Source organism: Gobio gobio, assembly GCF_949357685.1.
Source record: "Gobio gobio genome assembly, chromosome: 12".
NCBI classification, from domain to species: Eukaryota; Metazoa; Chordata; class Actinopteri; order Cypriniformes; family Gobionidae; genus Gobio; species Gobio gobio.
In genome coordinates, this window is record NC_137105.1 from 9,468,918 (window position 1) to 9,482,494 (window position 13,577).

Sequence of the window (13,577 nt, forward strand, 5' to 3'; positions counted from 1 at the left end):
CGCAGAAGTATAAATTGGGCTTTAGAACCATTCAAAAGTTTGCTTTTGAAATTTGTCTCTTATGCTCTCCAAGGTTGCATTTATTTGACCAGAATTAAATTATTCTAATATGCTGATTTCGATTATCATCAATGTTGAAGGCATGAATTTTTAATCAGTATTGTATTTTGTCTTTTCTCATCATCTTTTTTTTTTTTTTTTTTCAACTGTCTCCAGTCCACATCACACACAGATGGGCGGAATGAAGTGGCGTCCCGTCCCGGGCGGTCAGGGGCCCGCTGTCGGAACTCCATTGCCTCCTGTGCCGATGAGCAGCCACATATCGGCAACTACCGGCTCCTCAAAACCATCGGCAAGGGCAACTTTGCCAAGGTCAAATTGGCACGGCACATACTTACAGGACGAGAGGTGAGCTTTTTGTAGATATGAATGGAGAAACTGTATGGTTATTCAGTCTCACAGTTGCACTTTACGTAGAGGCAATAGAATAAAAAATGCCACTCTTTTTTTTCTTTTGATTTTGGGATGAAAAATTCAGAGCCCGGCAAAAATATGTATATCTTGACCATGAATTAACAACCAAAAGAGGGAACAAATTATTACAACGTGGCCACAATTTACTAAATCAATGGGAACAAATTCTTCATTTGTGACCACGGTATAAATATATACATATATTTTTGTTCGCATGTCATGTGCAGGGCTCCGTAGAAATATGAGCCGGATTTGTTCCTGACTGCTTTTGTGGGATTCACTCTGATGTTGAGTTGAGCTGTAGAGATAAAACCATCAAATTGATGCTCTTTTACTGGCTTCTCGTCAGACCTCATTGAACAAGGCTGTAAAATGTTGTTTTTTTTCCTCCTCTCTCTTTTTCCTGCAGGTGGCCATAAAAATAATTGATAAGACACAACTTAATCCTACCAGCCTTCAAAAGGTAAACATTTTAGGATTCCTGCTGAACTTTAAAAATCCTGTCCCCCTCATTCTCAATCCTCCCCTATCTTTCTCTCTTTTGCTAGTTTAAGGACAAGAGCGTGCAAGAATGGAATCCCTCATTTGTCCTTGTGGAGCATATTAAACATTAACCAAATATGTAGATAGCATTGCTGTACTACTTTGCAGTTAGAGGGACAGCTGCCTTTGGGACACTGGTTTTTATTGTCTATTTTTATAATCCTCATAGTTATAGTTTTGATTTGGTATCAGTTGACATGTTCATTTTCATCAGCACAAGATGCTGTCGAAAAATCAAAGGGACTTCTGTTCAGAGTGGTGCATGATGGGAGAGGAGTAGCTGATGGAGGAACCCTCAGTGGACTTGGATTTCAGAGGCAGCTAATAATAGCATACGCCGAGAAATCAGAATGAGAGGCTCGAATACTACATATTTGCAGAGCGCTTCGATGGGACACTTTGCTTAGCGTGGGTCTCCTGGACTTTGTTGCTTCCAATGTGCCTCTGTGTGTTTTGTTTTTTTCTTTTCTCTTTCTCTGGATGGACCATATAGATCACATTGTCACATTGAGGCCAATGTGAGGTGTTGATGTTCTCTTCCACTGGCTGCCCTTTTCCCTATAATTAGCTGGCACTTGTTTTTCCAGGACATTGATTTAGGCCGTTTTCCATTTGCGGGCCGATTGACAGTCCATGACTCAGGTTGTGTCTCTGGAGGGGTGGCGATGATTAGTTTGGGGCATAAGCGGCAAAGATTGGGTATGACCCAGTCCCAGGCCAGTGCAACTCACTGCTACCCTCAGTATGTAGTTCCAATTAAGAAAGTAGGGGTGTAAAATTTGGCATCCTGACCAAATTTGCTCATTGGCCTCTGTCTATCATCATGGCCTCCTAATCATCCCCTTATAAATACTGATTGGCTTCATCACTCTGTCTCCTCTCCACCAATAAGCTGGTGTGTGGTCAGCGTTCTGGCGCAATATGGCTGCCATCAAATCAGCCAGGTGGATGCTGCACATTGGTGGTGGTTGAGGAGATTTCCCCCCTTCCAAATGTACATAAATAAATATTTATATAACGTATTTGAAATTTCCGAAAACAATTTTCAAATGAACGCAGAAGGTGGGAACGTCTGTTAATTTTGCCTCAATCTCAGTTTCTTTCCCCGCTAATTTTAGATATGCTGCTAAACACTACAGTTAAAAAGTTTTGTGGTCAGTAAGGTTTTTTTTTTTCTTCAACATTTTAAACGCTTATAATGTTCCAAAAGATTTCTAATTCAGATAAATGTTTCTTTTTTATTAATTAAAGAATCTTGAAAGAAATGTATTGCGGTTTCCACAAAACACAATCGTTTTCAACATTGATAATAATCAGAAATGAGCAGCTAATCGTCTTATCAGAATGATTTCTGAAGGATCATGTGACACTGAAGACTAGAGTAATGATGCTGAAAATTCAGCTTTACATCATTACACATTATGCATACATTTTTTTCAAATAAATGCAGCCTTGGTGAGCATAAGAGACCTCTTTCAAACCCCCAAACTTTTGAACAGTAGTGTACATTTGAACCTGACTAGACTATAAGCAATATAACTACTTTGGTCTAAATGCCTTGGTTAAAGCTACACTATGTAACTTTTCCGTCCACTAGAGGTCGCCTGTTCAAAACAAAAGCGTAGTTTGATGATGCCACGTTTGAGCGCAGAATCTTGGGACATGTGGTCTTCACCTCACAGCCGGTGGAAAAGAGTCAGGATAGGACTCGGGCAGAAATCATGTTCATGGATGCGATTATTAACGTTACTGTAGAATGAAGCAGAGCAGGAGTGTTGTGGAGCTGAGCAAGGCCGCTGGAGAGATTGAAGAGCGGGACTGTTATTATGGCATAGTAGCCGGCGGGACTTTTATTATGACACGGTTGCCGGCGCCACTTCCTCTTTTCCAGTCATGAGTATGAGGTAACGCAGCTCTTTTTATCATATTAGATACATCTGAGTGTGTTGAAAAGGAAGTTATGACGTTCGCTCAGCGGCTGCTATGCCACATGTTCACACTGCAGTGAGAGTAAAGCGTTTCTGCTAAATAAAACCGGAAACCGAGGGTAACGCAGATATGACGCAATCGACAGGCGACACCCTCAAACGCATAGCTCACACGTCCCGGTTCCTTGGTTAAAATAGCAATTTCTCACGATTTACAAATAGTTGGAAACATTTGGGATATTCTAAGTACTCAACTGAACAAAATATATAACACTGGCCTAGGGGTTTTTGGATATTTTTCTGCAAAAATCTTACATAGTTCACCTTCAATGAAAATTCAAAAGTCAATTCTTTGGTGTCAAAGTTTTTTATTATTGTTCCATTTCATTTGTATTATTTCTCTCACCCTCTGCAAAGATGTTTGCCATCTCTGCTCATAACTCATGTCAGCGGGAGTGTGTAATGACTGCCCGTCTGTACTCCATAGTCCCAGGCAGGAGGCTGAGTCATTATCATTGCTGATTCAGACCCTGCAGCCGTAACTCACTTTCACTGCTTGACATTTCATAGCCCTGATATCTCATGTCTTCTCTTTTGTATTTTAACGGGAAAGGGGATGTTGGGGTAGTGGTATTCTCAGCCTCAGATGTCATGCCTACGGACCGTTGGGTGAAAGTCTGATGCATAAGGCACACAAAAAGGGATGGTGGTAGCCTAATGGGAAAGACTACACGGTGACAGATGGGTGCAATTGAAGAACCTAAGGCCCTGTTTACACCTGGTATTAAGATGCGTTTTGGTCGATCGGATCACAAGTGGATGACAATAAATGCAGGTGTAAACAGGGCCTAAAAGGTTTTGAGCTTGACCACTTCCAGTGGTATTTGAAAAACGCATTTGACCGGATTGCTTTCATAGTGTAGACGCTCATGTGGTCGAATGTGTTTGAACAGCCACAAAAGACCACCTACTCTCCGCCTTCTGACCTAATGCGGAAACATTATGGGAAGCGCGTTAGCCAGACGGGATTTAAACTTTGGCTGGAGACACAAGTTTAGTTTGAAGAAGAAAAACGTACCACACACAATTCCTGATTTCTAACACACACTCGCAGCGTTTGCCGTGGTCTTGCGGCAGAAATGAAAGCTGCTGTTCTTTGTATGTTTTTCCATCGTCTCCGTCGTCTTCATATGTACATTTGTCCAGTAAATTGAAAAATATCTGTAAAAAAACATAAATGTACCCGCCCATAGACCCTCCCCTCGAAGAAATCAGGAGAGAAGTGGTTGAAAGTGGACAAAAGAGACAGATTAAAGCACTAAGTGTAAACGGGAATGTGTCTCCCTCGTCTACTTGTGATCCGATGGGCCAAAACACATCTTAATACCAGGTGCAAACAGGGCCTGAGAGACTTTCCTTGCAACATTATTGAATAAAACATTGAATAAAACATCAGCTAAATTACCAGTTACAAGGTACCTGCACTCCTCCTCATGTACTTTCTATATACCCCAGTGTTTCTCAAGCAAAACTGGTTCACAGATTGTTCAATAAAGATTCCGTGTTGAATTATTTTCTTGAAGACATTGAATGTTAATTTTTTGTCTTCCAATTGACTAAAGAATTTCTCAATTCAGCTTTTATCTTTCTATCTTATCTTCATTTTAGATTCAAAACAAAAACAACCTTTTATAATGGCCGTTTATCTGTGGAAGGATCTTTGGCAGAGGTTTTGAGTGTTGCTTGTTGTGTAAGTGGATTGTTGTTTTCTTCTCTGGACTTGCTAATGAGACCCACATGTGGGAGTGAATGGGAAGCGATGACCCCGTTTGGTTAACTAATACTATTGTCAGTTGTGGATATCAGTAGTGGACCGCCCCAGACAATGGTTTGGATAGCAGTGCTAGATTTTGTCTAAATGTCTGACCCATATTGCCATAGTCCATATCAATCCTTGCATAAATAAAGAGGATAATATCATATTAAGTTTATTAAAGGGATAATTTACTCGTCTTTATGAACCAGTATGACTTTCTTCTGTGGGATACAAAAGAAGGTATTTTGAAAATATATGTTCTTCATAATATCATCTTTATGTTCCACAGAAGAAAGAAAATCATACAGGGATGCGTTTCCTGTACAACGGTGTAACTAGGGTTGGGTACCGAACTCTGTACTTTTAAGGGCAGCGACCAAATTACTTCGGTACTACCGAGTACCAATTCACATTAAATCAATCAGTACCAAATTTCGGTGAGAACGCATCTGGTGATATAGACTACTGTCTGTGAATATTAAACCATAAAAAGAATATTTAAATACGAATCCTGCGTGTCTCTGTGCGAATTAATGCCGTAGAAGTGCGGTTTACCACACACGCTCACTATCACTATGACGGTCGCGTGTTTCCATCTCTGCCGTCTCATATGAGGACATGAACGCACAAACTTCATCTCCAGAGCCACTGAGAGTCACTTTATGAGCATTTTATCGTTTCGCTTGAGAAAAACCACATCATATCATAAATACAGAAACTCAAAGTCTTCACAGCAACCCGTCAAAATAAAAGTCTGGTTTATCTTGACAAATACATCACTGTTGAACACAGTAGAATTTAGATATGTCTCAATTAATAATACTAACACTAATGTAATATTAATAATCAAAACGTTGTTTTTTAAGTAATAAATAAAAAAAAATATTAATTTTAACCGTATAAAGCTCAGTTGTGCAGCACTTTGTTTGACCAAAAAGGTTTAATTAAATTAATGTCTTGTATGTCTTCATTTGATTACCAGAAAATACACAGCATAATTTGTGGGAAATCTTTTAATAGAAATGAAATTAAAAAGAAAAAAATAATATGGTTGTTTTTATTAATTCAATTTAAGTACCTAGTAGCCTACTATCTACTAGTAAATATTACAGTATACAAACATCACAGACAATGGCAGACAGAGTCCAGGGCAGCTCTGGCATAATGTCAATAACACTTCTATAAATGACTTATAGGTTATTTATAGTTATTGATGTAAACATCCCTAAAGTACCGAAAAAAGGTACCATTGGGTACCGGTACCAATACCGGTTAAAATGTGAACAGTACCCAACCCTAGGTGTAACTCACTGCTTAACTACCATAGTATGAAACCTCGTTGAAGAAATCGACTAGCTACTGACGACTGTTTCCCGAAACCGTATTGTCGCAAATTTGTCATTCAAACCCGTTGGTTAATGATGTCACGCAGGTGGTGGAGTTATAACTTATTTTTCTTCCTTGAATTAATGCTAGATTTTTTGCTATAAACTATGAACAATGCATCTAAGGACTAATTCAACACTAATTCATAACATTGCTGTTATTTTGCTTTATTTCCAGATTCAGTCATTGGCTCGTCCTTACGTACTAGACCGCGTACGCACGCACATGCACAATCTTAAAACAGTGCTTTAAATCTCTTGACAAACTAAAAGACGTAAATTACATTTGTATGTATTCTAAATAAAATGTATAGATTGTACTGAATGTCAGCTTGCTTATTTTGCTCAAGATAAGGATTTATTAAGTCCACATGTTATGCAAACAAGACACTCTGCTTCTAACCACAGGTCGAGAGCTGACGTTCCAACCACACAACTTTGCGATGCTGTTTGCGAACATTCGTTGGAACTATGGTTTTTCAGGAAACACAGACCCATTGAACTATGCTGATAGCGACGGAACTTGCGACCATAGCTGGCTAACAATGCTTTCGGGAAACGCACCCCTGATTTGGAACGACATAAGGTTGAAGTGAAGACAGAACTTTAATTTTAGGGTGAATATAAGCTGTTAATATATGTACAATTAAAAACCGCACCAAGTCGCAATTAGAGTTTTGTTGCTTGTAGTTCATCTCTGTTTGCTAACAGTCTAAATATTGACAAAATAATAGGGGTGTAACGGTACACGTATTCGTACCGAACCGTTTCAGTACAGGGCTTTCGGTTTGGTACGCGTGTGTACCGAACGGTTCCGAATGCAATCTTTAAAAGTTAACAGTCGGCTTGTTTTAAGCACGGAACACACTTCAGTCCTAGTTCCCACTCGAACATATTAAGTATTCAGTCCATTTTCAAACGATAAATGCCGTTTTGACACTCTTTAATGTGACGACTGATCACTGTATAGGCGCGTCAATTCAAGCGGCCGCGGCGCGCGCGCACAAGTTAACGCGATCATCTCTTCCAGAAGAATAAACATGAATTAATATCTTAAGGTATGTTGAGGACAATGCTTACTGAAACTTGTCATATGTCGTGTATTCGCTCAATCAGTGTTCCAATCGCGGAAAGACGTCAAACAGCTTGTAAACAATGTCACGCAGCATCATTTACGTCAGAGTCAGAAGTCATTCAGTGTCCACAGCTGTTAATTCACTAGAGAAATCAACTCTTTCACTAAATATATGCACTATATTAGCATATTAATTCTACTTAACCTGTTAGTGATGGATTATATTTCAACAACGAATTGGAGAAAAACTTAATTTTATAATAAGATTTAGGAGTTAATGCAAAAACTGCCTTATGTGAAGTTTACATGTTTGCACACAATGTGTTATTTGAGTGTTGATTATCCTATATCTAAACATGAATATCAGCTGAATATAGGCTCATAGTTTGGTCTCTGTTGTTAACCTTTAATATTATAGTAATAATGTGCAAGTAAGGGCTCCCTATATAGTTTACAGCATTATCTTTAAGAAACTTTTAGTTATAATTTAATTAATTTAAGGACAGACACAATTGTTTAAGTAAACCACTGTTTAATAAAAAATAAATCAAAAGCATTTTTTTTTTTAAACTGCTGTACCGAACCCGTACCGAACCATGACTTCAAAACCGAGGTATGTACCGAACCGTCAGTTTTGTGGAACGTTACACCCCTACAAAATAACCTTTTTTATGTGGTTAAAAAATATAGTCTTTTTCTTCTGGGACAATGGAGCAACATATTAATGATAATAATGAACACCTTGAATTTAAGGGCATATACTAAGTGTATATATATATATTTTTTAAATAATTTAGATGGCCATCTAATACCACATTATTATTATTATTATGTATTATAATAAATGTATGCATTTTATTGGGGAGTATACATATTTTCTAGCGTTTATTTAACATCCCATACCACACCATTATTATAAAGTATTTTTGTTTGTTTGTTTGGTCTTTAAAACCCCAATTTAAGAAATCAAGTGGCATGTTCGTATTCAGGATACTTGTGGTTATCCACTCTTTGCAGTTTATCACCAAGCAAAAGGCACTCATAGATCCTATCGCTGCTTACAGTGCAATTAAAAAAAAACAAGATATAGAGGAAAATTGCTACGCTTAATACTGAGTCAGTTTTTACACGTCTTGGAGCTGTTTCATTTGGCACGCAGCACTTTGCCGTTAACCTCAATATTTAAATACAGCATCCTCCCACACACCTCAGGCCCTCTCACAGACAATGACCACTTCTGTGCTTCCCAGAGCTTTTTCTTCTTCGTCTCTCACCGATGCCGTTTTCATTTGCGTTGGTGTGACCTCTTACGCAACCGCCGAGAGTGGGAAGACAGCCTCTGGTGCTAGTTCCATCTCCTCGTTTAAAATTAACCTCTTTTTATGTACGAATATCGGGTTGGAATCAGCGATCGACAGACGCTGCGATCGAGTCAAGGTTGAGAGCACGGAAGCACGCCGAGCATTCAATAGCTAAAAGAAGCGGGTGAACGTCACCGTTGTGTGTTTTCAGATCAGGCATGTGGGCGTACGTGGGTGTTGATGTAAAAGAGAAGTTCCGTTCAGCGATCCCAAATGATTTTTTTTTCTGCCACCGGTATCCTAGAAACTCACATACAGCGTTTCTTTCTTGCAGCTAGTGAATGAGGAACATCTGAGATCAGGGGATGTGAATGAAAATGGGATGAGTCACCATTTCTCTCCTAAGAGAAGACTTTAAATCTGAAGTTCATTCTTGAGCACATCGCTCTGATTTGGTCTAAAGCAAAATCGGCCAACACATGCTCCTATACGTTTATTTCTGGTGTGGTGCGCAGATGGCTCAGCTTCTCCTTCATGTGTGGTCATGAGGAAAGGGCAGGTGCCTAGGGGTATTTCATAAAGTACAGGTGCTCTTCTGGATGGGCACTTTTAAAAATAAAGGTTCCATGAAGAACCTTTTTATATCCAAAGGACCTTTCCATTGCACAAAAGGTTCTTTAAACTATAAAATGGTTATTTTTTAACCTTTCACAAAACTGTTCTTCAGGGAACCAAAAATGGTCCTTCTGTGAAATCGCCATGAAAACCCCTTTTTGGTTCTTCCTGGCTGGCACCTTTATTTTTAAGGGTGTAGGGCTGCATGATATATGAAAATAAAATTGATATACCAATACAACAGAAGTACAATTGACAAATCGTGCAGGCTAAGATGTAATTAAATAAATATATGCAAATAAATAATATAAGCGCTCGTAAATGTCTAATTAACAAGATGGCCAACCAAATCAAATGAGGCGGGTCTTGTTCACAGAAGACGAGTGCAGTGGTAAGCAGCTAAACATTTAATATTATTTGACTGTTTTATGGTAGAAATGGTCAATGACCGACAGTAATATCTAGTGACGCAAAACTACTCAACTTATGAAATTTCGCCGTTCTGAATTAAATATATGTATATTTTTAAATAAAATATTATTGGCAAATAGTTTAAATGGATTACTTAAAGGGTTAGTTCACCCAAAAATGAAAATGACCCCACAATTTACTCATCCTCAAACCATCCTTGGTGTATATGACTTTCTTCTTTCAGCCAAACACAATCGGAGTTATATAAAAAAATATCCTGGCTCCTTTGAGCTTCATAATGGGAGTGGGAATGGGACCTTACATGTTGAAGCCCATAAAAATGCATCCATCCATCATAAAAGTAATCCATACATCTTTGGGGGGTTAATAAAGGCCTTCTGAAGCGAAGCAATGTGTTTTTGTAAGAAAAATATTCATATTTATAACTTTATAAAGTATAATCACTGGCTTCTGGCCGTGCGCGAGTCGAGTTCCAGCGGAAGAGTGACCTCTGACCCGTGAACTGAAAGTAAAGAGTGAACTCGAACCCTTTAACTACAATTAGACCTAAGGTCTTTCTGTTTCTTTGTCCCCCACTCCCCATCTGACGGGAGAATGCAAGCAAATATTGAATTTAACCCAAGACAGAAGTTTAAAATAGTGTTACATAAAACAAGGCAACCAATTGCATTCAGCGAAACTCTTTATTATGTAATATAGCCAGTTAGGCAAGAAACATTATTCCTTGATTGTCAAGGTTTCATAGAAACTCATTCCACCTCCTACAGGGAGAGAAAGATAACAAAAAGCGTTCAAATATGACAACTAGCATCTGGTTATAGCAGCTATTGGTAGCTATTACACTTATCTCACTGCAATTATTAGGGATGCACCGATATGACGATTTTGGCCGATACTGATAACCCGATAACTTTTTATATTTGATCGCAGATAACCGATTAATTGACTGATAAATATAAACTAAATATATATATAGTTTTTGAGAGCCTGATTACAAAAAACACAATTTTATGTAGCCTATATTACAGACTTGTGCTGCACGTTGTGCATTAACTGTATTTTCCTTTCCATCATATTTCAAGCAATTCAAAACCATCATGGCAAACAGTGCGCATCTGAAGTGTCTCAGCGGAAGGAAATAATCCATTATTTATCGACTTTAATATATCAGCCAGATTTTCTTATCGGGACGATACCGATATGGTGGCCGATATATCGTGCATCCCTTTCTAGCAATTATAGTCTATAGCTGTCTATTATCTAACGATGAACATTAACTAAAGAGTGCTACATAAAATACAGCTACTGGCAAGATTCTAGAGATGTCAACTAATGTCATTTCATCAACTTACCTGTGTATGTGTTTGAGAAACACTGAAATGAATGGGGTTCAATGCTAGAACTATTCAGTGTTTGGAACTATTGGTTGCTCCACGACACGCGTTACTTCCGCATTCCTCATTTTCTATGGAAGTCTATGGGAGGGTCGTAACTGTTTTTCAATGACACTGGGCATTGATAATGTTGCCATAGAAATGCAAAATTCTCAGTCCAAGGACATCTCGTGTTGTCATCTCGAAATTACGGTGATTAGGACATGGTGTAAACGCAGCATATTATTATTTTGTAGTCATATGGAATTTGTTTTACTTTATGGTTATGCAAAGAGTTGTGAGTTGGTTCTTGGAAAAAGGATTTTTCAGGATTTCCTACAAAATATTTCATAAAAAAAATTATATTACATTTTTCCCCCCCAAAAAATCACCCTCTAGAATTATTATTTTTTTCTAAATATATTTATTCAACCCATCTGGTGAAAAAATATAGGAATTTTCATATAGCAATACAAAAAAAAAAAAAAAAAGTGTATATAAATAATTTTTTCCCCAATATTGTGCAGCCCTCATGGCAAAGCAACGGTGCAAGAATGTTTACAAAGCCACAAAACCTCTGCAGTCTGGCAGCGTTTTGTGGGCCTTTCGTCCCGCTGGCATTGACCTCATTTTCTGCTTGCATCATCCAGAAAGCAATGCGTCGGTGCAGGTCCATTTGTTACTTGTTTGACTAATTATGTCTGGATTTGAGTTTTCGTAACATCTGGACTGGTTATTATTCCTGTCCTCCTTTGGTCATCAACTGAAAAAAAAATTTAAATAAAGAAGCAAGCTCAAGTGAATTTACTTCGGATGTAAAATGCACAAATGTGGTAGTAAAAATCCACAAGCACAAAGGCAGCACTTTTTGGGTCGGTCCTCTAGCCAGACATGCAAATCTTCAAGTGGCTGCTTTTGTTCTTTTTTACTTCAATGTTTGCCAACTGCTGATATCATGGACTTCCCATTTCCTGTTTTTATCCCATCAACCAGATTTGACTTTTTATTGTGAATTTCTCTGGTGTGCCTTCCTCTAACAGCGACACTTAGAAATTGCATTTAAGCACGTGTTTAAAAACAAATCATATCAAAAAGAATGAAGTACACAAGAAGTAAGAGACTGGAACTAAGTTTTTGTTTGTTTTGTATGTTTTTGAGCATGATTTAAGTATCAATCAAGTATTAATTTCACCCTTATTCTGATTAAATTCATTTCATCAGCTATTATATTTTTCCTATTTTTAGGACAATCTAATTATTAAGCAACTTTTCCACCAAAATTTTCCCTTACCATGCAAAAAGCTTTAATTTTTATTTACTTTTTTAAAATGAGCAGATATTAAATTCAGTGCAAATATTACCATGATGTATGCTTAATTACAAAGGTAAAAAGATTGGTGTCGGTAAGTTTGCGTGTATTTGATAAAAAATACAGCCAAACACTAATATTGCGACATTATTACCATTCAATGTTAAAGGGGCTATATGCGTTTTTCTGAAATTTAAACTCGCGACTGACACCTGTGGCCAAAAAATAGAACTGCTCTTATTTTCTGCTCGCTCTCGCAGCGGTGGTGACGTCACATCTGCAGACAGCGCGGGAAAAACCGACCCGCCAGAAAATAGGAAAAATAGGATACAGGCTTATAGGTGCACCCACCTATTTTCATCCGGATTGCAGGTCTGGGGTACTTGCTTTGTTCAGCCTTCCTTGGGACGGGGGTGCGTTGCAGAGCGTTTAACATACAACATGTTATATGCACATGTGTTTGAGTCAGCGGGGAATCAGGCGCGCGCAGGGCTCCCTGCAGCACATCTCACAGAGGGAAACATCCACCGTCTTCGCGATTTCAATGCCAGATTTGCACAACGTCAGCTGCGTGAAAAAAACACTGCCGGTGCGTGGATGCACGACGCGCGCGCTGCACATTTCACGGAGGACAACACAATCTTCCACAAACTTTGCCAGTTCAATACAGGATATGCAAAACGGCTTGTCCTGAAAGCTGGATTTACAAACAGAAGCTGTTTACGGGCCACAACCTGTAAGTCTGATTTATTTTTCATCGATGTGTTTTGCTGTAATAGGTTGTAGCAAGGAAGTAAACAGATGACAACGCTGTTCTGCAAACCAGTCTGTTAAAAGCTCATTCATACTTAACGTTATCCGACGAACACCTAACGTTACAAACACTAACGTTAAAATCTCAACAGCGAACTTGGCATTAGTGTAAATGATTCTTTGATTAGAGCTTTTATGTATTGTTTATCTACAGGCTTGCTAAACATGGTTCTGTGTGTGATTTGGCTAACTTACTAGTTAAAGCCAGTGCTTAGTGTTCGTTTTGGGTTAGTTCTTGCGACAGATATTTGGCTATAATCGTTCTAAAAATACAAAAGTTAAAGTGCCATTCAGTAGCGATCATTATAGATCCGCAGTCTTTACTCTTGAGGACTGAACAGGTTCTGCTCGATCATCTTCACTCAAATGTTCTGGGTCTGATTCGGGCTCAGATTGGTGTGGTTTTATTGACGCCGTTGTTTCTAATGCTGACCAAAACACAGCCTCCAGTAAGGGGCGTGACGTTTCTGACAAACGTACACTGCGGTTAGCGAATCACAACACACTGGGCCA

The 13,577-nt window shown here is 38.6% G+C and overlaps 1 protein-coding gene across 10 annotated transcripts in view; it reads left to right on the forward strand.

Moving 5' to 3' along the window:
• The window catches only part of mark3b (MAP/microtubule affinity-regulating kinase 3b), a gene marked incomplete at its 5' end in the record, with an annotated part of 94,306 nt that overhangs the window by 11,206 nt on the left and 69,523 nt on the right, over positions 1-13,577 (forward strand). For all 10 annotated transcript variants that reach the window (XR_013817603.1, XR_013817604.1, XM_079830723.1 and 7 more), the window contains 2 exons: positions 217-408; positions 884-937. Coding sequence is in view for 8 of the 10 variants with exons in the window: in XM_079830723.1 (XP_079686849.1) it covers positions 217-408; positions 884-937 (246 nt within the window). The remainder of the gene's footprint in view (positions 1-216; positions 409-883; positions 938-13,577) is intronic.